This window comes from Leopardus geoffroyi, chromosome B1 (assembly GCF_018350155.1).
Source record: "Leopardus geoffroyi isolate Oge1 chromosome B1, O.geoffroyi_Oge1_pat1.0, whole genome shotgun sequence".
Classification (NCBI taxonomy): domain Eukaryota; kingdom Metazoa; phylum Chordata; class Mammalia; order Carnivora; family Felidae; genus Leopardus; species Leopardus geoffroyi.
Genome location: NC_059327.1, coordinates 62,808,536 through 62,833,755, shown reverse-complemented (window position 1 = coordinate 62,833,755; position 25,220 = coordinate 62,808,536). Strand labels below are relative to the sequence as shown.

General features: G+C 38.3%; 1 protein-coding gene across 4 annotated transcripts in view; it reads left to right on the top strand.

Moving 5' to 3' along the window:
• Positions 1–25,220, top strand: part of KLHL2 (kelch like family member 2) — a 119,392-nt gene that overhangs the window by 29,154 nt on the left and 65,018 nt on the right. For 3 of the 4 annotated variants that reach the window (XM_045463800.1, XM_045463785.1, XM_045463793.1), the window contains exon 4: positions 20,634–20,755. The exons of the other annotated variant lie outside the window; for it this stretch is intronic. In XM_045463800.1, coding sequence (XP_045319756.1) covers positions 20,634–20,755 — 122 coding nt within the window. The remainder of the gene's footprint in view (positions 1–20,633; positions 20,756–25,220) is intronic. 4 annotated transcript variants of the gene reach the window in all.

Here is a 25,220-nt window from a genome sequence, read left to right as displayed (position 1 = left end):
TTGAGAGGGAGAGAGAAAGACAGAGAGAGAGAGACAGAGACAGGCATGAGCAGGGGAGGGGTAGAGAGAGAAGGAGACACAGAATCTGAAGCAGGCTCCAGGCTCCGAGCTGTCAGCCCATGTGGGCTGAGAAATGCTGAGATCATGACCTGAGCTGAAGTTGGTCGCTTAACCATCTGAGCTGCCCAGGTGCCCCTGACTTTTTGGTTCTTTAGTAATAGATGCTATTCACTTTTCTGGCAGTCTTTGTACATTTCTACTTTTGAATCCACTGAATAGCCCATCACTTGTCAGAGATTAGGTGAGGAAGATAAGGAGATTTGGTGTAGGTGGTTTAGCATACATATATTTTTTTCGTGATTTGCTAGAATATGAATCCCTTGTATCTTTTTGTTTTGTTTTTTGTTGTTTGGTCTGAAACCCTGTTAAACTTTATTATAAAAAATAGAGCGAGGCCAACCAGTAGACCTTTGCATGCTGCCATTCCATCGTACATTATGTATATTTATTTTCTCCTGCTCGGTGGGTAATCAGAAGTGCTTGCAGTGACATAGGTCATTACCCTATTCTTGTTTTCCTAGGCCTCACCTATTAGGAAATGGGGAACATGAAGAGGTTCTTTTTTGGCCCTTGTTTGTAATCTCCTATAAATTGTAGGAGGAATTTTTATTCAAATTCTATTACCTAAAAAAGAATTGTGTTACTCTTTGTAGTTCCAAGTATTTGGGTAGAGAAAGGAGGTGAAAAGTAACTGTGTGATACAGTCACAGGATTTTACTCTGTGAAGTATGGGCCTATTTAGAGCAAGGCCAGGTGGCTTAATTCTTACTTAAGGAAGCATATATCATTTGAGTTCTTGTGTTTTTCAATTACTTGTTTCTTATAAATGTGGAATTTAAAATGTTGTTTCTCTTACAAATACATTTGAGTCCTATTTAGTACCCCAGGCTAAAATATCTGACATCTAGTAGGAAATAATTGGATTTTTGTTTTTACTGTTTTGTGCTTTTTGATGATTTCTTTTGTCATATTGAACATGATTCGGTGAGTAGAATAGGAAAATGTGGATTATCATTTGAATGATAAAGAAGTGAGATTTCTATTTTATTTTACTTTCTTTTTTTAAATTTAAATCCAAGTTAGTTAACATATAGTATAATAATGATTTCAGGAATAGATTTTAGTGATTCGTCACTTACATATAACACCCAGTGCTCATCCCAGCAAGTGTCCTCCTTGATGTCCCTTGCTCATGTAGTTCATTCCCCCACCCAACACCCTTCCAGCAACCCTCAGTTCTCTGTATTTACGAGTCTCTTATGGTTTGTCTCCGTCTCTGTTTTTATATTATTTTTGCTTCCCTTCCCTTATGTTCATCTGTTTTGTATCTTAAATTCTACATGTGAGTGAAATCATATGATATTTGTCTTTCTCTGACTTATTTTGCTTAGCATAATACGCTCTAATTCCTTCCATGTTGTTACAAATGGCAAGATTTCATTCTTTTTGATCACTGAGTAATATTCCATTGTGTGTGTGTGTGTGTGTGTGTGTGTGTGTGTGTGTATACATTACATACGTATGTACGTGTGTGTGTGTATCTATCTATCTATCTATCTATATATATATAGATGTATGTACGTGTGTGTATATATCTATATATATAGATAGATAGATAGATACACACACACACGTACATACAATACATACCACATCTTTATCCATTCATCAGTAGATGGACATTTTGGCTCTTTCCACACTTTGGCTATTGTCAATGTCACTGCTACAAACATTGGGGTGCACGTGCCCCTTCAAAACAGCACTCCTGTATCCTTTGGATAAATACCTAGCAGTACAATTGCTGGGTTATAGGTAGTTCTATTTTTAATTTTTTGAGGAAACTCCATACTGTTTTCCAGAGTGCCTACACCAGTTTGCATTCCCACCAGCAGTACAAAAGAGATCCTCTCTCTCCGCATCCTTGCCAACATCTGTTGTTGCCTGAGTTGTTAATGTGAGCCATTCTGACAGGCGTGAGGTGGTATCTCATTGTGGTTTTGATTTGTATTTCTCTGATGATGAATGATGTTGAGCATCTTTTCATGGGTCTGTTAGACATCTGGATGTATTTTTTGGAAAAGTGTCTATGTCTTTTGCCCATTTCTTCACTGGATTACATGGTTTTTGGGTGTTGAGTTTGACAATTTCTTTATAGACTTTGTATACTAATCCTTTATCTGATATGTCATTTGCAAATATCTTCTCTCATTCTGTTGGCTGCCTTTAAGTTTTGCTGATTGTTTCCTTTATTGTGCAGAGAGGTCCAAATAGTTCATTTTTGCTTTTGTTTCCCTTGCCTCTGGAGACATGTCAAGTAACAAGTTGATGTGGCCACTGTGAAGGAGGTTGTTGCCTGTTCTCTAGGATTTTGATGGTTTCCTGCCTCATGTTTAGGTCTTTCATCCATTTTGAGTTTATTTTTGTGTATGGAGTAAGAAAATAGTCCAGGTTCATTCTTCTGCATGTTGCTGTTCAGTGTTTCCAACACCCATTTGCTGAAGAGACTGTCTTTATTCCATTGGATATTCTTTCCTGCTTTGCCAAAGTTGGCCATACATTTGTGGGTCCATTTCTGGGTTCTGTATTCTGCTCCACTGATCTAAGTGTCTGTTTTTGTGCCAGTACCATACTGTCTTGATGATTACAGCTTTGTAGTACAGCTTGAAGTATGGAATTATAATGCCTCCAGCTTTGGTTTTCTTTTTCAGGATTGCTTTGGCTATTTGGGATCTTTTCTGGTTCCATACAAATTTTAGGATTATGTGTTGTAGCTCTGTGAAGAATGCTGGTGTTATTTTGATAGGGATTGTATTGAATATGTAGCTTGCTTTGGGTGGTATTGACATTTTAACAGTATTTGTTTTTCAAATCTATGAGCATGGAATGTTTTTCTAATTTTTTGTGTCTTCAATTTCTTTCATAAGCTTTCTATAATTTTCAGTGTATAGATTTTTCACCTCTTTGGTTAGGTTTATTCCTAGATATTTTATGGGTTTTGGTGCAATAAATGGGATTGATTCCATGATTTCTTTTTCTGCTGCTTCATTATTGGTGTATGGAAATGCAGCTGATTTCTTTGCATTGATTTTATATTCTGCGACTTTGCTGAATTCATGGATCAATTCTAGCAGTTTTTTGGTGGACTCTTTTGGGTTTTACACATAGAGTATCAAGTCGTCCTCCAAGAGTGAAAGTTTGATTTCCTCTTTGCCCATTAGGATGCTTTTTATTTCTTTGTGTTGTCTCATTGCTGAGGCTATGACTTGCAACACTATGTTGAATAACAGTGGTGAGAATGGACATCCTTGTTGTGTTCCTGACCTTAGGGGGAAAGCTCTCAGTTTTTCCTCATTGAGGATGGTATTACCTGTGGGTCTTTTGTAGTGGCCTCTATGATCTTGAGGCATAATCCTTTTATTCCTACTTAAGGGCTATCAAGAAAGGATGCTGTATTTTGTCAAATGCTTTCTCTGCATCTATTGAGAGGATCATGTGGTTCTTATCCTTTCTGTTATTAACGTGATATATCACACTGATTTGCAGATACGAACCAGACCTGAATCCTAGGAATAAATCCCACTTGATCCTGGTGAATAATTCTTTTAATGTATTGTTGGCTAGTTCTAGTTGGGAATTTTTGCATCCATGTTCATCAGGGAAATTGGTCTGTGGTTCTCCTTTTTAGTGGAGTCTTTGTCAGGTTTTGGAATCAAGGTAATGCTGGCTGCATAGACTGAATTTGGAAGTTTTTGCTTCCATTCTATTTTTTGGAACAGCTTCAAAAGAATAGGTGCTAACTCTTCTTTAAATGTTTGGTAGAATTCCCCTGGAAAGCCATCTGGCCCTGGACTCTTGTTTGTTGGGAGATTTTGATTACTGATTCAATTTCTTTACTGAATGTGGGTCTGTTCAAATTTTCTACCTCCTATCTCAGTTTTGGTAGTTTATATGTTTCTAGGAATTTTTCTGTTTGTTCCCGATTGCCAAATGTGCTGGCATATAGTTGCTCATGTTTTATTATTATTGTTTGTATTTCTGTGGTGTTGGTTGTGATCACCCCTCTTTAATTCTTGATCTTATTTATTTGGTCCTTTCCCTTTTCTTTTTGATGAAACTGGCTAGGGGTTTATGACTTTTGTTAATTCTTTCAGAGAACCAGCTCCTGGTTTCATTGATCTGTTCAACTGTTTTTTTTTTTTTTTTTTTTTTAAATATACCTTACTGATTTCTGCTTTAATCTTCATTATTTCCCGTTTTCTGCTGACTTTGGGCTTTATTTGCTGCTCTTTTTCCTGCTCTTTTAGGTGTAAGGTTAGGTTGTGTATTTGAGACCTTTCTTCCTTCTTTAAGAAGACCTGATTGCTATATACCTCCCTCTTATGACCTCCTTTGCTGTGTCCCAGAGTTTGGGGTTTTCGTGTTTTCATTTTCATTGGCTTCCATGTACTTTTTCTTTTTTTTAATTTGATTTTTTATTTCTTAAAATTTACATGCAAATTAGTTAGCATATAGTGCAACAATGATTTCGGGAGTAGACTCCTTAATGCCCCTTACCCATTTAGCCCATCCCCCCTCTCACAATCACTTGTGTAACCCTCAGTTTGTTCTTCATATTTATGAGTCTCTTCTGTTTTGTCCCCCTCCCTGTTTCTATACTATTTTTGTTTCCCTTCCCTTATGTTCATCTGTTTTGTCTTTTAAAGTCCTCATATGAGTTAAGTCATATGATTTTTGTCTTTCTCTGACTAATTTCACTTAGCATAATACCTTCCAGTTCCATCCACGTAGTTGCAAATGGCAAGATTTCATTCTTTTCGATTGCCAAGTAATACTCCATTTAATATGTATATCACATTTTCTTTATCCATTCATCCATCGATGGACATTTGGGCTCTTTCCATACTTTGCATATTGTTGATAGTGCTGCTATAAACATGGGGGCTGCATGTGTCCCTTCAAAGCAGCACACCTGTATTCCGTGGATAAATGCCTAGTAGTGCAATCCTGGGTTGTAGGGTAGCTCCATTTTTAGTTTTTTGAGGAACCTGTTTTCCAGAATGGCTGCACCAGCTTGCATTCCCACCAACAATGCAAAAGAGATCCTCTTTGTCCGCATCCTCGCCAACATCTGTTGTTGCCTGAGTTGTTAACGTTAGCCATTCTGACAGGTGTAAGGTGGTATCTCATTGTGGTTCTGCTTTGTATTTCCCTGATGGTGAGTGATGTTGAGCATTTTTTCATGTGTCCATTGGCCATCTGTGTCTTCCTTGGAGAAGTGTCTATTCATGTCTTTTGCACATTTCTTCACTGAATTATTTGTTTTTTGGGTGTTGAGTTTGATAAGGTCTTCATAGATGTTGGATACTAACCCTTTATCTGATATGTCATTTACAAATATCTTCTCCCATTCTGTCAGTTACCTTTTAGTTTTGTTGATTGTTTGTTTCCTTCGCTGTGCAGAAGCTTTTTATTTTGACGAGGTCCCAGTAGTTCATTTTTGCTTTTGTTTCCCTTGCCTCCGGAGACGTGTTGAGTAAGAAGTTGCTGTGGCCAAGATCAAAGATGAGGTCTTTCATCCATTTTGAGTTTATTTTTGTGTATGGTGTAAGAAAGTGGTCCAGGTTCATTCTTCTGCATGTTGCTGTCCAGTTTTCCCAACACCACTTGCTGAAGAGACTGTCTTTATTCCATTGGATAGTCTTTCCTGCTTTGTCAAAGATTAGTTGGCCATACGTTTGTGGGTCCATTTCTGGGTTCTCTATTCTGTTCCATTGATCTGAGTGTCTGTTCTTGTGACAGTACCGTACTGTCTTGATGATTACAGCTTTGTAGTATAGCTTGAAGTCTGGGATTGTGATGCCTCCAGCTTTGGTTTTCTTTTTCAAGATCTCTTTGGCTATTCGGGGTCTTTTCTGGTTCCATACAAATTTTAGGATTATTTGTTCTAGCTCTGTGAAGAATGCTGGTGTTATTTTGATAGGGATTTCATTGAATATGTAGATTGCTTTGGGTAGTATTGACATGTTAACAGTATTTGTTCTTCCTATCCAGGAGCAGGGAATCTTTTTCCATTTTTTGGTGTCTTTTCTTTCATAAGCTTTCTATAATTTTCAGCATATAGATTTTTCACCTCTTTGGTTAGATTTATTCCTAGGTGTTTTATGGTTTTTCGTGCAACTGTAAATGGGATCGATTCCTTGATTTCTCTTTCTGTCACTTCATTGTTGGTGTATAGGAATGCACCTGATTTCTGTGCATTGATTTTATATCCTGCAACTTTGCTGAATTCATGAATTATTCTAACAGTTTTTTTTGTGGAATCTTTTGGGTATTCCATATACAGTATCATGTCATCTGCAAAGAGTGAAAGTTTGACCTCCTTCTGCCCAATTTGGATGGCTTTTATTTCTTTGTGTTGTCTGATTTCAGAGGCTAAGACTTCCAATCCTATGTTGAATAACAGTGGCAAGAGTGGACATCCCTGGCTTGTTCCTGACGTTAGGGGGAAAGCTCTCAGTTTTTCCCCATTGAGGATGATATTAGCGTTGGGACGCTCTTATATGGCTTTTATGATCTCGAGGTATGCTCCTTCTATCCCTACTTTCTTGAGGGTTTTTATCAAGAAAGGATGCTGTATTTTGTCACATGCTTTCTCTGCATCTGTTGAGAGGATCATATGGCTCTTGTCCTTTCTTTTATTGGTGTGATGAATCACGTTAATTGTTTTGTGGATATTGAACCAACCCTGCATCCCAGGTATAAATCCCACTTGGTCATGATGAATACATTTTTTAATGTATTGTTGGATCCAGTTGGCTAATATCTTGTTGAGGATTTTTGCATCCATGTTCATCAGGGAAATTGGTCTATATAGTTCTCCTTCTTAGTGGGATCTCTGTCTGGTTTTGGAATGAACGTAATGCTGGCTTCATAGAAAGAGTTTGGAAGTTTTCCTTCCATTTCTATTTTTTGGAACAGCTTCAAGAGAATAGGTGTTCACTCTTCCTTAAATGTTAGGTAGAATTTCCCTGGAAAGCCATCTGGCCCCGGACTCTTGTTTTTTTGGCAGATTTTTGATTACTACTTTGATTTCCTTACTGGTTATAGGTCTGTTCAAATTTTTTATTTCTTCCTGTTTCAGTTTTGGTGGTGTATATCTTTTAGGAATTTGTCCATTTCTTCCAGATTGCCCATTTTATTGGCATATAATTGCTCATAATATTCTCTTATTATTGTTTTTATTTCTGCTGTGTTGGTTGTGATCTCTCCTGTTTCATTCTTGACTTTATTTATTTGGGTCCTTTCCTTTTTCTTTTTGATCAAACTGGCTAGTGGTTTATCAATTTTGTTAATTCTTTCAAAGAACCAGCATTAATTTCTGCTCTAATCTTTATTATTTTCTGTTTTCTGCTGGTTTGGGGTTTTATTTGCTATTCTTTTTCCAGCTTCTTAAGGTGTAAGGTTAGGATATGTATCTAAGATCTGTCTTCCTTCTTTAGGAAGGCCTGGATTGCTATATACTTTCCTCTTATGACTGCCTTTGCTGCGTCCCAAAGGTTTTGGGTTGTGGTGTTATCATTTTCATTGACTTCCATATACTTTTAAATTTCCTCTTAAACTGCTTGGTTAGCCCATTCATTCTTTAGTAGGACGTTCTTCAGTCTCCAAGTATTTGTTACCTTTCAAATTTTTCTTGTGGTTGATTTCGAGTTTGATAGCGTTGTGGTTTGAAAATATGCACTGTATCCTCTCGATCTTTTTGTACTTACTTAGGGCTGATTTGTGTCCAGTATATGGTCTATTCTGGAGAACGTTCCATGTGCACTGGAGAAGAATGTATATTCTGCTGCTTTAGGATGAAATGTTCTCAATATATCTGTTAAGTTCGTCTGGTCCAGTGTGTCATTCAAGGCCATTGTTTCCTTGTTGATTTTTTGATTAGATGATCTGTCAATTGTTGTGAGTAGGGTATTGAAGTCTCCTACTATTATGGTATTAGTATTGATGAGTTTCTTTGTTTGTGATTCATTGATGTATATATTTGGGTGCTTCCATATTTGGTGCATAAATGTTTACAATTGTTAGGTCTTCTTGGTGGATAGACCCCCTTGATTATGATGTAATGCCCTTCTGCATCTCTTGATACAGTCTTTATTTTAAAGTCTAGATTTTGTGATATAAGTATGGCTACTCTGACTTTCTTTGGTTGACCATTAGCATGATAGATGGTTCTCCATCCCCTTATATTCAATCTGAAGGTGTCTTTAGGTCTAAAGTGGGTCTCTTGTAAACAGCATATAGATGGATCTTGTTTTCTTATCCATTCTGTTACCCTATGTCTTTTGATTGGAACATTGAGTCCATTGACGTTTAGAGTGAGTACTGAAAGATATGAATTCATTGCCATTATGATGCTTGTGGAGTTGGATTTTCTGGTGGTGTTTCTGGTCCTTTATAATCTTTGTTGCTATATATATGTATATGTATTCATCTTTTCTCCCCTCAGAGAGTCCCCCTTAAAATTTCTTGCAGGGCTCGTTTAGTGGTCAGAAACTCCTTTAATTTTTGTTTGGGAAACTTTTAATCTTTCCTTCTATTTTGAATGACAGCCTTGCTGGGTAAAGAATTCTTGGCTGCATATTTTTCTGATTCAGCACATTGAATATATCCTGCCACGCCAAGTTTCTGTGGATAGGTCTGCTGCAAACCTGATCTGTCTTCCCTTGTAGGTTAGGGACTTTTTTTCCCTTGCTGCCTTCATGATTCTCTCCTTGCCTGAGTATTTTGTGAATTTGACTATGATATGCCTTTTTGATGGTTGGGTTTTGTTGAATCTAATGGGGGTCGTCCTCTGTGCTTCCCAGATTTTGATGTCTGTGTCTTTTCCCAGATTAGGAAAGTTTTCTGCTATGATTTGCTCACATAACCCTTCTACCCCTATTTCTCTCTCTTCCTCTTCTGGGACCCCTATGATTCTGATGTTGTTCCTTTTTAATGAGTCACTGATTTCTCTAATTCTTAAATCATGCTCTTTTGCCTTCATCTCCCTCTTTTTTTCTGCCTCATTATTCTCTATAAGTTTGTCCTCTATATCACTGATTCTCTGTTCTGCCTCATCCATCCTTGCCGCGGCTGCATCCATCCATGATTGCAGTTCAGTTATAGCATTTTTAATTTCATTCTATTTTTTACTTCTTTTATCTCTGCAGAAAGGGATTCTAATCTGTTTTCGACTGCAGCTAGTGTTCTTATTATCGTGATTCTAAATTCTGGTTCAGACATCTTGCTTGTATCTGTGTTGGTTAAATCCCTGGCTGTTGTTTCTTCATGCTCTTTCCTTTGGGGTGAATTCCTTCATTTTGTGATTTTGAAGGGAGAAAAGGAATTAATAAGGTAGAAAAATTAAAATTAAAAAATTAAAATTAAAAAATTAAAAACATACACAAAAAAATCGAGTAAATGATGCTAGATCATAGGTGTGATTTGGTCTGGGTGTTGAAAGTGGTTTGACAGATTAGAGAAAAAAAGGGGGAAGAAAAAAAAGGAAATTGTTTGAGAATTTGAAAAAATGAATACACTCAAGTAGACTAAAATGAGATGATGGGAGTAAAATAGAATTTAAAAAGATTTACACAAAAGTAAAGAATATAGTAGAAAAAAATTAAAAATATTTTTAATAATTGAAAATAAAAATGAATTTTTTCTCTTTCTGTTTAAGAAAAAGAAAAGAAATGAAAAAGAAGAAAAAAGGAAATCGTTTTAAAAAGTGAATACACTTTTCAAAGTAGTGGGAGTCTAAAATAAAATGATGGAAGTAAAATAGAATTTGAAAAAATTTATATAAAAGCAAAAAATATAGTAAAAAATTAAAGGAAAATATTTTTAGTTGCAATTGAAAGTAAAAATGAAGTTTTTCTGAATTCAAGAAAAAGAATAGAAATGAAAAAGAGAAAAAAGAAAAAAAAGAAAAGGAAATCGTTTGAAAATTTGAGAAGGTGAATACACTGAAGTAGACAAAAATAGAATGATGGAAGTAAGATAGAATTTGAAAAAATTGACACAAAAGAAAAATATAGTAAAAAAAAATTAAAAATATTTTTAATAAAAAATTGAAAATAAAAATGAATTTTTTCTCTTTCTGTACTCAAGAAAAAGAATAGTGTAAAGGAGAAAAAAAAAGAAAATTGAATAGATGGACCTGCTAACAGATTGAAATAGGAAATTACTTCGTTTTCCCCTAGAAGTCAGTCTATGTAGCACTTTATAGTCCATAAACTAAGTAGGCAGTGAGACTTGTGTTCTTGACGAGTGAGGTTGGCCCAGTTGGGCGGGGCTCAGTGTAAAGACTGTTCTCCACTCCATGGCGCTGCTAGCCTACAGGGGTGGATGGTTTTAGCGCTCGTAAGTGTCTATGCGTATGTGCGGGAGTGGTGAAAATGGCGTCACCCAGCTACCCGGTCTCTAGTATGGGAACTCTGTTCTCTCTGATCAGCAATCGTGCACCCGTCCTCTGTCTTCACCTTTAGTCCACTCCCTGCTTCTTCACTGTCGGTGACCAGGCCCCAGGCAGTACCTCTCTCCCGAGTTTTGTCTCAGATGCGGCTGTTTTCCCCGGTCCGTTACTTCTGAAGGACTGTGGCTTTGACCCGTTTTGCCCCTCTGTGGGAGGGTCTCACCAAGCAATGGCCGAATGTTGGCTGCACCCCGGAATGCTTGCTGGACCGTGCTGCTGCCGGTGCCCAGAGACTGTGGCCAGGTTCCAACCCGCCCCAGAAAAAGTTCGCGAGATAGTGTAGCAGCAGCTTTTCAGGGGTTATGGAAAATCACAACATATATCTAGCACCAGGCTTCACCCTTAACGACCTTGTTCCAGTACCAGCGAATGTGGCTGTTTTCTGGAGTCTGCTGGGACCAGGTGGCTTCAATAGTCTCTACCAAATGTCCTTCCAGCAGTGGAACCACTTTTCCCCGTGTGGCCCAAGAACCTCCCGGACCCCACTCTGTTCCTGGGGATTTGCCCTTCTCACCAGAGTACCACCAGGTGTTGAGCTGAGGAGTTGCAGACTTTGTGTTCCCCTTGTTTACAGTCTTAATGGAATTTAAACCCTCTCCTTTCTCCTTACTCCCTTTTTAGTTTAGTCCCTGCAGCTGTTTCCAGTTTTCCACTTTCTCTCCAGCTGCTTTTGGGGAGGGGTGCTTTTCCCGTATTGACCCCCACACCCCCAGTCTCCATCCTCTCTCCACTTGCAAAAGCACCTCCCTTCCCGTGCCTTCTCGCTCCCCAAGTCCACCTCTCCGTGCTGTGTACCTGCTGAATTCTGTGGTTCAGGTTGTGCAGACTGTTGTGTTAATCCTCCAATCAGTTTTCTAGGTGTGTAGGAGGATTTAGTGTTGGTCTGGCTGTATTTCATGGATGCGAGACACACAAAAAAACTTCCATGCTGTTCCGCTATCCTGGCTCCTCTGAAAGAGTTCCCATTCTTTAGTAGGATGTTATTTTATCTCCAAGTATTCATGGTCTTTCCAAATTTTTTCTTGTGGTTGATTTCGAGTTTCATAGCATTGTGGTCTGAAAATATACACAGTATGATCTCAATCTTTTTGTACTTGTTGATGGCTGATTTGTGTCCCAATATGCTATCTGTTCTAGAAAATGTTCCATGTACACTCAAGAAGAATGTGCGTTCTCCTGCTTTAGGATGAAATGTTCTGAATGTATATCTGTTAAGTCTATCTGGTCCAGTGTGTCATTTAAAGCCATTGTTTCCCTGTTGATTTTCTGCTTAGATGATTTGTCCATTGCTGTAAGTGGGGTGTTGAAGTCCCCTACTATTATGGTATTATTATCAATGAATTTCTTTATTTTTGTGATTGATTTATATATTTGGGTGCTTTCACATTGGAGGAATAAATATTTACAATTGTTAGGTCTTCTTGGTGGATAGACCCCTTAATTATGATATAGTGTCCTTCTTCATCTGTTATAGTTTTTATTTTAAAGTCCAGATTATCTGATACAAGGATGACTACTGCACCTTTCTTTTGGTGACTATTAGCATGATAGATTATTCTCCATCCCCTTAACTTTCAATCTGCAAGTGTATTTAGATCTAAAATGAGTCTCTTTTTTAGCAGCATATAGATGAGTCTTGTTTTCTTATCCATTCTGATACCCAGTGTCTTTTGATTGGAGCATTTAGTCCATCGACATTTAGAGTGAGTAGTGAAAGATATGAATTTAGTGCCATTGTGTTGCCTGTAGAGTTGGTGTTTCTGGTGATGATCTCTGGACCTTTCTAGTCTTTGTTTTGTCTTTTCTCCCCTTAGAGAGTCCACCTTAAAATTTCTTGCAGGGCTGGTTTAGTGGTCAGAACTCCCTTAGTTTTTGTTTGTCTGGTAAACTTTATCTCTCCTTCTATTTTGAATGACAGCCTTGCCAGATAAATTCTTGGCTGCATACTTTTTCAATTCAGCACGTTGAATATATCTTGCCAGTCTTTTCTGGCCTGCCAAGTTTCTGTGGATAGGTCTGCTGTGAACCTGATGTGTCTTCCCTTGTAGGTTCAGGACTTTTTTCCCTTGCTGGTATTTTATAAGTCTTTTTTTGTCTGTGTATTTTGTATATTTGACTATGATATGCCTTGGTGATGGTTGGTTTTTGTTAAATCTAATGGGAGTTCTCTGTGCTTCCTGGCTTTTGATGTCTGTGTCCTTCCCTAGATTAGTAAAGTTTTCTGCTATAAATTGCTCACATAAACCTTCTGTCCCTTTTTTCTCTCTCTTCCATCTTCTGGGACTCCTACCTTTCAAATATTAATCCTTTTTAAAAGTCACTAAGTCGGGGCGCCTGGGTGGCGCAGTCGGTTAAGCATCCGACTTCAGCCAGGTCACGATCTCGCGGTCCGTGAGTTCGAGCCCCGCTTCGGGCTCTGGGCTGATGGCTCAGAGCCTGGAGCCTGTTTCTGATTCTGTGTCTCCCTCTCTCTCTGCCCCTCCCCTGTTCATGCTCTGTCTCTCTCTGTCCCAAAAATAAATAAACGTTGAAAAAAAAATTAAAAAAATAAAATAAAAGTCACTAAGTTCTCTAAGTCTTGTGCTCTTCTGCTTTTGTTTCCCTCTTTTTTTCTGCTTCATTCTCCGTAATCTTGTCTTCTCTGTTGCTGATTTGCTGCTCTGCTTCGTCCATCCTTGCCACCATGGCATCCATATGCATTCGAGATTGCACATCGGTTGTAGCATTTTTAATTGTGTCCTGACTAGATTTTACTTCTTTCATCTCCACAGAAAGGGAATCTATACTTTTTTCAACCCCAGCTAGTATTCTTATTATGGTGGTTCTAAACTCTAGTTCAGACATCTTGCTTATATCTGTGTTGATTAAGCCCCTAGCTGTCATTTCTTTCTGTTCTTTCTTTGGGATGAATTCTTTCATTTTGTCATTTTGGCGGAAGAAAAAAATTAATAAAATAAAAAATTAAAATTAAAAAATTAGAAGCAAAAGAATCAAATAGAGGAAGCTAGATCCTAGTTTGGTCTGCTTGCTGAAAGAAGCTTGATAGAATAGACAAAAAGGGAAAGAAAAGAAAGAAAAGGGAAAAAAAGGTGAGAAAAATTAGAAAATTAAAAGAATTACGTAATAAAATAGAGTAAAATGAAATACAGAAAATTAGGTAGAATAAAAAATTTAAAACAATAAAGTAAAAAAGATTTTATAAAAATGGAAAAAAAACAAAAAGAAAAGAAGAATAAATTTTTCTCTTTTTGTATCCAGGAGAAGGAAAAGAAAAGAAACAGAAAACCAACAAAACCAAGTTAAACAAAAACAGAAGCAAAAAGAAAAAAAAAATGAACAAATAAATGAACCAGGAAACAGAATGAAACCCAAATGAAGTTATATCCAGTTTTCCCTAGAACTGAAACTATGAAGTCCTCTATAGTCTGTACACTATGCAGGTGGAGGGACTTGTCCTGGTCTTCTAGGGGTGTGCTTGGAGGGCACAGTTGGGTGGGGCTTGGTGTAATGGCCTCGTTCCCCACAAGGTGGCACTGCTTAGCTTACTGGGGTGGGTCAGTGTGGTGAGTTTATGGGTGCGCGGGAGAGGTGGAAATGGCCTCACCCAGCTCCCTAGTCTCTGTCACAGGAACTTTGTGCTCTTGCCTACCCGCGATCAAGCACCCCTCCTTTGTGTCAAGCTTCTGTCCATGTCCAAACTGTCAGCCTGCCAGGTGGCATCTCCCTCCAGGGTTTTATCTCAGATTGGGTTGTGTTTCAAAACCTCACACTTCAGAGACCCCTGTGGCTTAGTCCTGTCCTGACTCCCTGAGGGAGGGTCTCAGTGAGCAATGGCCAAGTGCTGGCTTGCCTCTGAAAAGGTTGGTGTGATCGTGCAGCGGCAGAGGTTCAGAGATTTTGGCAAATCACAACACACAGCCAGCACTTGGTTTCACCACACTCTGGTGTCTTTGTCCCAATATGTTTGTCAGCAAACACGGCTGCTCTCCAGGGTCTGCTGGGACCTTTGCCTGTGGGGAGGCTGTATGATCTCTACCAAATGCTCTCCAAACAGGGGAACCACTTCTTCCTATGTGGCACATGGACCTTTCACATCCTGTTGCCTGCTCCTGAGGATTAGTCCTGCTTCCTCACCAGAGCACTGCCAGGCACTGAGCTCTGAAACTTGAGACTCTGCATTTCACGGTTTATAGAATCCTGGTGGTATTGAAACCCTCGCCTTTCTTCCCATCAATAGTTTTGGAGAACAGATTTCTTGTTCATTTCCCCATGAGCATTTTTCACTCTTTCTCTCCAGCTACTATAGGGGAAGCGTTTTTCCTGCATTCTTCCCCTTTCTCTGTCCTCCCTCTCCCCCTTTGTCTGTCCTCTCTCTGCAAAAACAGCTCCCTACCCTCCATGGCTTTTCTCTCCCCAAGAAGTGAGAGTTTTAAAAAGTTGTATGTATGGTTATATTTGTCTAAGATTCATGCTTTCGTTCGTCAAGAAATATTTGTTCAGCATCTTCTATGTGCTAGGCATTATCCTAGGTTTGGGGACGTTAGAAATGAATAAGACAGGTCCCTGTTCTCACAATTGTCATTGGAAGAGGAAGAAAGGCTAGACAGAGTAAATGCAAAGAAAAGATAATTTCTGATATTATTGACTGCTGTGAAGAGAATTAAATAGGGTCTTGTGTATTAAGAGCCTAAGTTAGGATGCTTTAGTCTGCATATAACAGAAACTGTACTTAAACTGGTTTAAATAGTAAGGAAATCTCTTCTCTCATAACTGGAAAGTAGGCTGGACACCAGGCATGGTCAGATCTGCAGCTGAAAGATTTCATGAAGGGTCTGCTTTCTTCTGTCTCTCTGTCTGCTAGCCTCAGTAAAAATTTTATACCAAGGTTGCTACCCCTCATGAATGCAAGATGCCTATCAGAGTGAACCCAACATCTCAAGGAAGGAGAGGGATTGCTTTTTCTTTTTTTCTCCCCTTTAGGGTCTAGTAGAACTTTCCCAGAAGTTACTCAAACTAGACCAAAACTGGCAGGGGAATGCAGTTACCATGTTTGCCTCTTATTATTGGTAGAATTGGGGAGTTATGCACCATGACCATCATAGGGAATGACTGGCAGGGGCATCCAGGACAGGTTGCCAGAATGAAAATACCTGTGTGTCAGTAGCTTCTTTGTAACCCAGGACTAATGGCAAATACATGATTAGAATAATGATTAGAATACATGTGAACTTGAAAGTAATGGAATAAAATTTATTTATTAAATGTAGCTATAAATTTGTCATTCACTTCTTAAGGTTTCAGCACAGTAAAGATTCTTTGTTTTTATGGTTTTTTTTCGAAATATTTTTATATGCTGAACAGTAACTGAAGTTAGAATCATAGGATTTTTGTATTGAAACAGATCTTAGGGTTTGCCGTCTCAACCTATTCACTTTTTAGAACTTTAGAATGGATAAATAAAGTTACCAGTTTGCGCTGGATTTCTGGAGTCTTAATTAAAGGTCCTTGAGATGGAAATGTTTCTATTCAGAGATATGTCCATAAACTTTTACAATTTGGAGGACTTCATTTTTTTCTCAAAGAAAGTAGAGATGAGGGGCATGTGGGTGGCTCAGTAGATTAAGCATCCCACTACAGCTCATGTCATGATCTCAGCAGTCCATGGGTTCAAGCCTGCGTTGGGCTCTGTGCTGACAGCTCAAAACCTGGAGCCTGCTTCAGATTCTGTGTCTCTCTCTCTCTGTCTCTCTCTGCCCCTCCCCCACTCAAGCTCCATCTCTCTGTCTTTCAAAAATAAATAAACAATAAAAAAATTAAAAGAAAAAAAGTAGAGAAGGGCGTAGCTTGGCCTGGGATGTATAGTGGATATTCAATGAATATTGACTGAAATCCTTCATAGCTAGAATACCCATGCTTGAGATTAATTCACATGTTAATTATGTTGAGTAAAGATCCTACATTTTAAATTGTTACACTTTACTTTTTATTTTTTTAGTCATTCATTTATCCAACCAGAATTTATTGAGTATCTACAATAGGTCAGTCATTGTGGGATACAGAGACAAGATGAGAAAGACATCTCACTCTCAGGGAGTTCAAGATCTAGGTGGGGAGAGCTAGGTATAGTATAACAGAGTGCATTTGCAGTAGGTACCCAAGTGTACCCAGGTTGGGAGCCTAACCAGCCTTGGCTCATTAACAGGTAAGCCTATTTGCAGAGGGTCCAGCTGAATCTTGAAGAATGGAGATTAGCCTGGTAAATGGAAGCATGGGCAGAGAAAGAGAAAACTCAACAAAGGCATTAAAGCAGGATATTGTTCGCTGTATGTGAACTATGGGAAGTTCCTTCCTGATACATTTTAAGGCTAGAAGTGGGAGAGGAAGAGAGGAAGCTGGATAGCTAAGCAGGGATGGGATGTGGAAGGGGTTCACACACCTGGACTAAGAGCAGCTCATGGCTTTTGAGTGCCATGGTTAGATCTGTGGAGTCCTCCTGGGGGTTGGGAAGCAATTAGGAAGTTGCTGTGGTGGTGTTAGCAGGGACCCTGGTGACATAGTGGTGGAAGGGATGAGGGGGGGTGTATTTGATTTGAGATCTCCCTGAGCTTAATTCTGTAGGTTTTAGTGAATGATGGCGTGGGTGGGTAAGGAAGAGGGGAGAGTCAAAAGTGACTCTCAGAATTTTAGTGATGATGTCTGTGTGGATATCCACATAGAGCTTCAGAGGTCTACATGATCGAAATACAGAAGCATAACACTCTAATTTGGAGAGAGACTCTGTGAAGTTAAAAACGATACCAGGTAAACTCTGTACAGTATCATTGGATATTTTTTAATTATTCTATTTTATTAAAAAACTTTTTTAATGTTTATTTATTTATGAGAGAGAGACAGAGCATGAGTGGGGAGGGACAGAGAGAGCTGGAAACACAGAATCCAAAGCAGGATCCAGGCTCTGAGCTGTCAGCCCAGAGCCTGACACAGGGCTTGAACCCATGAGCTGTGAGATCATGACCTGAGTCAAAGTCGGATGTTTAACCAACTGAGCCACCCAGGCACCCCTATTTCTTTAATTTTTAAATGTTTATTCATTTATTTTGAGAGAGGGAGGGAGGGAGGGAGGGAGGGAGGGAGGGAGGGGCAGTGAGAGAGGGAGAGAGAATCCCAAGTAGACTCTGCACTGTCAGCATGAAGTCCTACGCAGGGTTCAATCTCACAAACCACAAGACCATGACCTGAGCTAAAATCAAGAGTGGGACACCTGACTACATTGGATATGTTTTTTTAATGCCTTGTCAAAAGTAAATGTCACAAACTATACTACTTAAAGGTTTTCTCTATAAACAGCAAAGAGCAGTAACTCAGGTGGTATATAAAAACTAGAATTAGATCTAAATCTACTTTTACTCTAAATCTAAAGCTTTTACAACTGTCTTTAGTATGTCTTTAGTATTAATTCTCAGTATTTACTGGAATTCTTAAGCTATTAATGCAATCTGTGACAAGCTATTTGTTTTGATACTCTTTCACAGGTTAACATGAAACAAAGATTAAAACATTTCTAAAGCAGCGTATGATAGAGATTGAATTTGTTGGAAGCAGATGCAATTTTCTGGGGAAAGAATTCATATTAAAAATGATCTTGGAATGTATGAATTAGCAAAGTATGTCTTCTAGTAATACTTTAGAAATGATGATATTAAAAATTGCTTGGCAGTCATATACTTATAAATTAAAGTCAGACGTGTTTGTGTCTAAGCTAAGTCATGCCTAAGTCCTAAGAGGTGAATTCAAACCTTGAGAACTAAGTGCATGGTTTTATATTCGTGTGGCCCCAGGCCCTGTGGGGTTTTATGCATCGCTTGAGCCTTATAGATGAATTAGGTGTGGCTTTTGTCTAAAGTCCAAGTGAGAATTACCCAAGTGTCTTTACTTTTGGCACCAAAGAGCTTCCAGATAATACAAATCCCATCTGTCTACAAGATCCAGAGAGAGTAGGATAGAGGAACGTGCCTTATATGCAGATGAAGAATTATATTTCTGTATTTCTCAGCCCTTCTTTTTTCCTCCCTTTTTTTAGAGGGAAAAACGTGCTTGGGCAGCAGACTCGTAACCCAATCCTTGTCTTCTGCTGTATAGGCATATATACCTCTTTCTCATTAACCAGCTCCCTTCCCTTGTAATACAGATGGATGTTTCCTCCCCTGGGAAGTGGCAGGATAGTTTTGAGATATTTTAGCTCTTAGGAAAACAGCTTCTTTCTGAGATCTTGTCAGAAATAATCTCCAGGGAAGCACGCAGTTAAATGTACATCATTATTATTTCTTTCCTCCCAGCGTTTGTGTTTACGAAGGAATTTGGTGTAATTATTGATTCCCATAGGCTTTTCTGATAGCTTATGGTCACTGACAGTGTACTGTGTCTAAAAAAGAAATGAACTTTCAAGAAATCCTGAGGCTTAATTATGTTGTTTTTCTAACAGGAGATGCTGGATTAAGGTGAAGGTGAGGGGTGGCAGCATCGTTTTCATGCTTCTTTGATCTTTGAAGCCTCGTGAATTCTAGAACCAAACCTTTTCTTTAAGGTGTCTTATAGCACTCATCATAATTTTTAAACTGCCTCTGTCATTTTTTTTTTTCTGCCCTTGTCATTTTTGATTGAAGTTTTCTTTCTCCTCCATTCGAAAGTTTGTGTTTCCCTATGTCTTGGGTCATTTTCACTTGTCCACACATGTGTGCTCAAACCTGCTGCTTTCTCTCCCTACATTCCCGTCTCTTTTCTGCTTTCCTGTTTCTTTCCACAAGAGAGGATTTTATTTATAAATTTTTTTTTTCAACGTTTATTTATTTTTGGGACAGAGAGAGACAGAGCATGAACGGGGGAGGGGCAGAGAGAGAGGGAGACACAGAATCGGAAACAGGCTCCAGGCTCTGAGCCATCAGCCCAGAGCCTGAGGCGGGGCTCGAACTCACGGACCGCGAGATCGTGACCTGGCTGAACTCGGACGCTTAACCGACTGCGCCACCCAGTCGCCCCGAGAGGATCTTATTTATGATCCTTGAATGCTTAATTAGTTCAGTGAGTAAAAGAGAGAGGTTGTATAGCACTTTCTAGCAGGCAGTGACGTAGAAGAATGTCTGGCTTTAGTAATAAAATGTTGGTATGGAAATGACTTACCATTTGTGGGCAAAGTTACTGTAGATGACAAACCGGATGAGAACTTGGGCTAGAAGATCCGTATAACAAGCCCTTGCCATTGACGAACCTTTTTATGATCCCTCTTCTGTCTTGTCTTCCCTCAGCATCTTCTGTAATGTGTGTTCTACTTGTTTCCTGCATGAAGGTTGTGTCATCCCCCAGGGCAGAGCCTGTGTCCAGGCCACTCATGCCCATGACCAGCACTGCTGTGCTTGTTGAATGAATGCTGCTAGGCCAGTGAGTCCTTTTTAGCAAGTACTGGTTGCTGTTAGCCAAAAGGTAACATTGTGACTCTTCTAGTCACGAGTGGAAATCCAAAAAGAAAACAAGATGCTCAGAAGCATGGATCAGAGGCACCTGGGTGCCTCAGTCTGTTGAACTTCTGCATCTTGATTTTGGTTCAGGTCATGATCCTGGGGTCATGGGATTGAGCCCTGTGTCAGCAGAGCCTGCTTGGGATTCTCTCTTTCTCTCCTTCTGCCCCTCTGCTCCTCTCTCCTCTCTCCTCTCTCTCTCTCTTACAAAAAAAAAAAAAAAAAAAAAAAAAAAGCACGGACCAGAAAAACCATGGAAAGCATCAGATACTGAACTTACAATGTCACAGGTATTATAGTTGGACACGTGGCACACTCAGTGCGGTGATGTGATTTTCAGGTGTAAGTGGGTAATGAAAGTACATATTATGGTTTGCTCAGGTAAGCTTTCAGGGGAGGTGATGAAATGTTGCAGGTCTGCAAGAAGCGGCGGATTGTGTTGCCTCCAAAATACAATGAGTGGCAAGAAAATAGATGAATCTGTCTTGGCATTGGTATTTTCACAGAGTGTCTTGCTGTAGCGTTACTCTCACTCTTTTGTGTTTTAGGTGAAATGAGTGAGAGCCGAGCAAAGAGAGTTCGAATAAAAGAGGTAGATGGCTGGACCCTGAGGATGCTAATTGATTATGTTTACACTGCAGAAATTCAGGTTACAGAAGAAAATGTACAGGTAAGAATAAACACCCCATACCATTTAGCTCTTTGTATATGCCAGATTTTTAAGTCAAAAGAGCATACCCACAGTATACTTTTTGTACCAAAGTAATAGAATTCATTGTTAAAACTGAATTTCCAGGAGACATTTGGAATGATTATATCTTTTGAGTAATGTTTCTGATTTCAGTGTCCTTTATAATCTTAAAGTTGTAATCTTTTAGTTCTCTGAGTGATGCTTGTTTGTGAAAATGCTGTCATATTCGTTTGTAACTACTGACTGATGCTGCCTACATTTCTCTGTTCCCTTGAGGTTCAAATCTACAGGGATGTTTTTGACTATCAGCGGTCTTTACTTCTTTTCCTGTTGCAGCATATAAGTGATTCTAGAGCTTAGCTAAAATTTGACATTGCATTTTCTCGCTTTCTGTAAAGAATAAATGTTTTGTAATCTATGATGTAAGTGAATAATACAGGTGCATAAAGCACAGAAAGTGGAGGTCCCAATTTTAAACTGCCCTTCCTTTTTCGCCCACCCCAGCCCACAGACATCGATCCACTCTCCTTCCCAGAGGGTAGCTTCTGTTACCTGCTTGGTGTGAATTCTTTCAGACCATTTTTTGTGCAGTTTTATATATACATGCATTCACACACATGCACAATTCTTCTGAAACTTGCTTTTCTCACTGTACAAAGTTTCTTGAAGTTCTTTACACATCAATACATGTGGGTCTAACCCGTTCTTTTGAATGGCATCCCATATGTTAATCAGCATATATGATTTTCCTACCTTTATAAAAATACTGCATTGAATGAACATTTTTATATTTGCATCCAAAATGTCATATAATAGACTTCTCAAATGTAATTGGTGGATCAAAAGGTACATGCATGTTTTAATTTTTGATAGGCATGCCAAACTGCCATCTGAAAGTTTATATTTATTTACACTCCTTCCAACAGGTAAAGTGTGTCTTGAGGACAACAAAAAAGAGTTAGGACTATTTCTTTTCTTTTTTTTTAATCTTTATTTTTGAGAGAGAGAGAGAGAGAGAGTCAGTGCAAGCGGGGGAGGAACAGAGAGAGGGAGACACAGAATCCGAAGCAGGCTCCAGGCTCTGAGCTGTCAGCACAGAGCCCGATGTGGGGCTTGAACTCACGAACCGTGAAATCATGACCTGAGCCAAAGTTGGAGGCCTAACCGACTGAGCCACCCAGGAGTCCCAAATTAGGACTATTTCTTAAGAAGTGGTCTGTAAATTCTACTTACTCGAATAGGAAAGTCTGAGCTCAGTCTTTTAATGCTTTTGTAATTAGTTGAACTAGGACGCAAAATATTTGAATTTGGAGACTGAAATCTTTGGACATGAACTTGCTAAGAATGCTCTTATTAAATCTGAAATATTGGCAGTGGTGAGGCCTTCTGGTGGTCTTTCATGGGTGGCCTCATTTGCCTTTGCTTGGCAATCCAGTTCATGACGGAAGGCATTTGAAAAAACCTTGGTTGATATTCAAGTCATGTATAAAGGTGTGAACCACCTGCTAGGTGAACTTTTGTTTTAACCTGGAGGACGGTGTTTGGTACATGTCAGGAGGTAACTACCACCATATGATCTCAATCTAATTTTTTCTGTATGGTTCTGTCTGCTGGATTCTAGGGCATCATTTTCAACAAGAAGTTATCTTGGTTTTCTTTTTCCTCCCTTTTTAAATTCATTTGAGTGCATGGGCCTTATTGTGCCCTTTATCTGACCTTCAACAAATGAATTGCTGATTGGTTTCTTTGATTCACGTAATATGTGACATGAGGGAAATTTGCAAAAGATGATTTAGGCCTGAGACAATAGACTGTGTGAATTCAGCACTGAATGCTGTTTGTAGTAGTTCTTGCAGTGGAGACATGGGCCTATGCGGAACTGGGAGAACGCCTCGCCTCTCGTGTTTCTTTTAATAACTATCACGTTCCAGTCCTGAAATATTAGTCATCGCAGCCTTTCAGAAAACCTCTTGCCATGCTGATTTGCCTTTTGTGTATGTGTTCAGCTCCTACAGGAATACATTCAAAGAGGTGTATTTGGCAGACTTGTCAAATGCTTAATATTCATGGAGTTTTTATTTTGGGGGGACGAGGGAAGAGAACATAGGGGTACCTTAGTGTGCAAAGCCTTATTTTTGTCCGTCGAAAAATACTTACTTTAGAAAAGGCAGTTTGGAAATAAAATTGATTAAAACAAGTTGCCTTTTCCGTAATTTTTCGGTGAAATACAAAGTAAGAGTTTACCTATCAAGATACACCAAACTGCTGTCTCCACTGTTTTTGTATTTTTGCCTGTCTGTACTTTGTTAGATCTTTCTTATAAGTGCTGTTCACCTTAGGGAAAGGAGTGTTAGGGTGGAGGTATCTGGTGTTCTTATTAATGTTAAGCTAAAGTTTAAAGTGGCGCCAGCTGGACGCCCACCCTGACCCTATCTCTTTTGAGAGAACTGACTGTGGGGATAGAACTTCCTGTAATTCAAAAATTTGTTGTTGTAGGTATATTTTCTCATTACACCTAGAATCAAATCTCTTGGGGCGCCTGGGTGGCGCAGTCGGTTAAGCGCCCGACTTCAGCCAGGTCACGATCTCGCGATCCGTGAGTTCGAGCCCCGCGTTGGGCTCTGGGCTGATGGCTCGGAGCCTGGAGCCTGTTTCCGATTCTGTGTCTCCCTCTCTCTCTGCCCCTCCCCCGTTCATGCTCTGTCTCTCTCGGTCCCAAAAATAAATAAACGTTGAAAAAAAAAAAAAATTTAAAATAGAATCAAATCTCTTGTCAGGTCACCTCTCTTTTACCATGTTTCTGTTTTAGTAATAATAAAATACAATTTTAGGATAGCAGGTATCTTAGCCTTTTACTTTGGGATTGCATGTTTTGATGTAGAATCATAGTGCCATAGAGTGTTGGGGTCCAGCTGTCTTAGTTCGTGACAGAATAGGACCATAACCCTGGTTCTCCTGATTCCTAGTTTAGGGTTCCTTCTGTGAGTCTCCTATTACACAAATTTAAAAAATATATAACAGCTATTTGAAGTAAAGGTTGTTAACTCTGAGTCAGAATGAGGAATGGATTAATTTGAAGCATTAACTCCAAAAACAGTATAATAATTAGTGTTATCTAAGTAATAGAACTTTAATTCCTGGCTGTTTATGATTTCCCTGATTTTTTGCTGTTGCTGTTGGGTTTTTTTTTTGTTTAGGTTTTTTAACTTTGGCTTTGAGTTTAGATATTTGTTTTAATTTATGGCAAGGTTGGGGAATAATTTGAGCCAAATGAATTTGTGTATTTTTTTAAAGGAGAAATAAAAGGAGAATATATATCTTACCATGACCATGCTTTTAATTGAACATTTTTTTTGTTGCTGCTATTGAGTAATTTAGATTTAACTTGTGTCTAGAGTTTCCAGTCAAATTTTATAAACTATACATCTGGGAACAGAGAAAATAAAGCCAAGGGGTATTATAAAGTAGTTTTTTAAATTTGGGGCTTATCGTGGATTCCTTTGAGAGTCTGATGAAAAACTATGGACCTTTTCCCAAGTAAAGTACATATAACCATTTATACGCAGAGTTTTGCATACACGCATATACTTTTAGAGAATTCATGTACTTTGTCTTTCTCCCTCCCTCACTCTCCCACTCTTAGGAATACTTGGAAAAAATAATATATATATATATATATATAAATATATATATATATATAAATAAATATATATTAAATATATAATAATATATATTAATATAATATATAATAATTATATTTAATATATAATTTTATTTTATATTTAATATATATAAAATATATATATATTTAATATATATAATAATTATAATATTTAATATAATAATAATATATATTAAATATAAATAAATATATATAAATATATATTAAATATAAAAATAAAATAATAAATATATAAATATATACATTTATATGAATGAAAGGCTTTCGCGTGAGTTTATTTTCAACTATGTGCTAGGTATTTTCCATAAATCTCATTTGATATTCATCACCTTTTTAGGTAGGTTTTACTCCATTTTGCAATTAAGGAAGCTAAAGAAGGTTAAGTAATTAGTTCATTATCATACAGCAACTGTTAAGTTGTCATGACCTAATAGTTGCTTAGAGAGTTTATAAATAAAAGTACCTTTTAACTCTTCTTCATTCTGTGTGTTGATCAGCATTTTTGGAGACTTCTAAAGCAACTTGAATTTTTAAAAGCATTTACTTCATTGCTAAATTTGTGGTTTTATATACATTTTGACTTCTCAGCTTTTGGGTATTTGTTTTGGCTTGTAAAAATAGCTAAGAATCTTTTTCACTTGATGTAAGTGTGAAAAACAAAGGTACGGATGTTAATAGGCAGTGCCAATGTAAGTAAATTCTTATTCCCGAATTAATATTATGAGTGTTCATCTACAAGTTCTGTCTGCATTAGAACTTTTG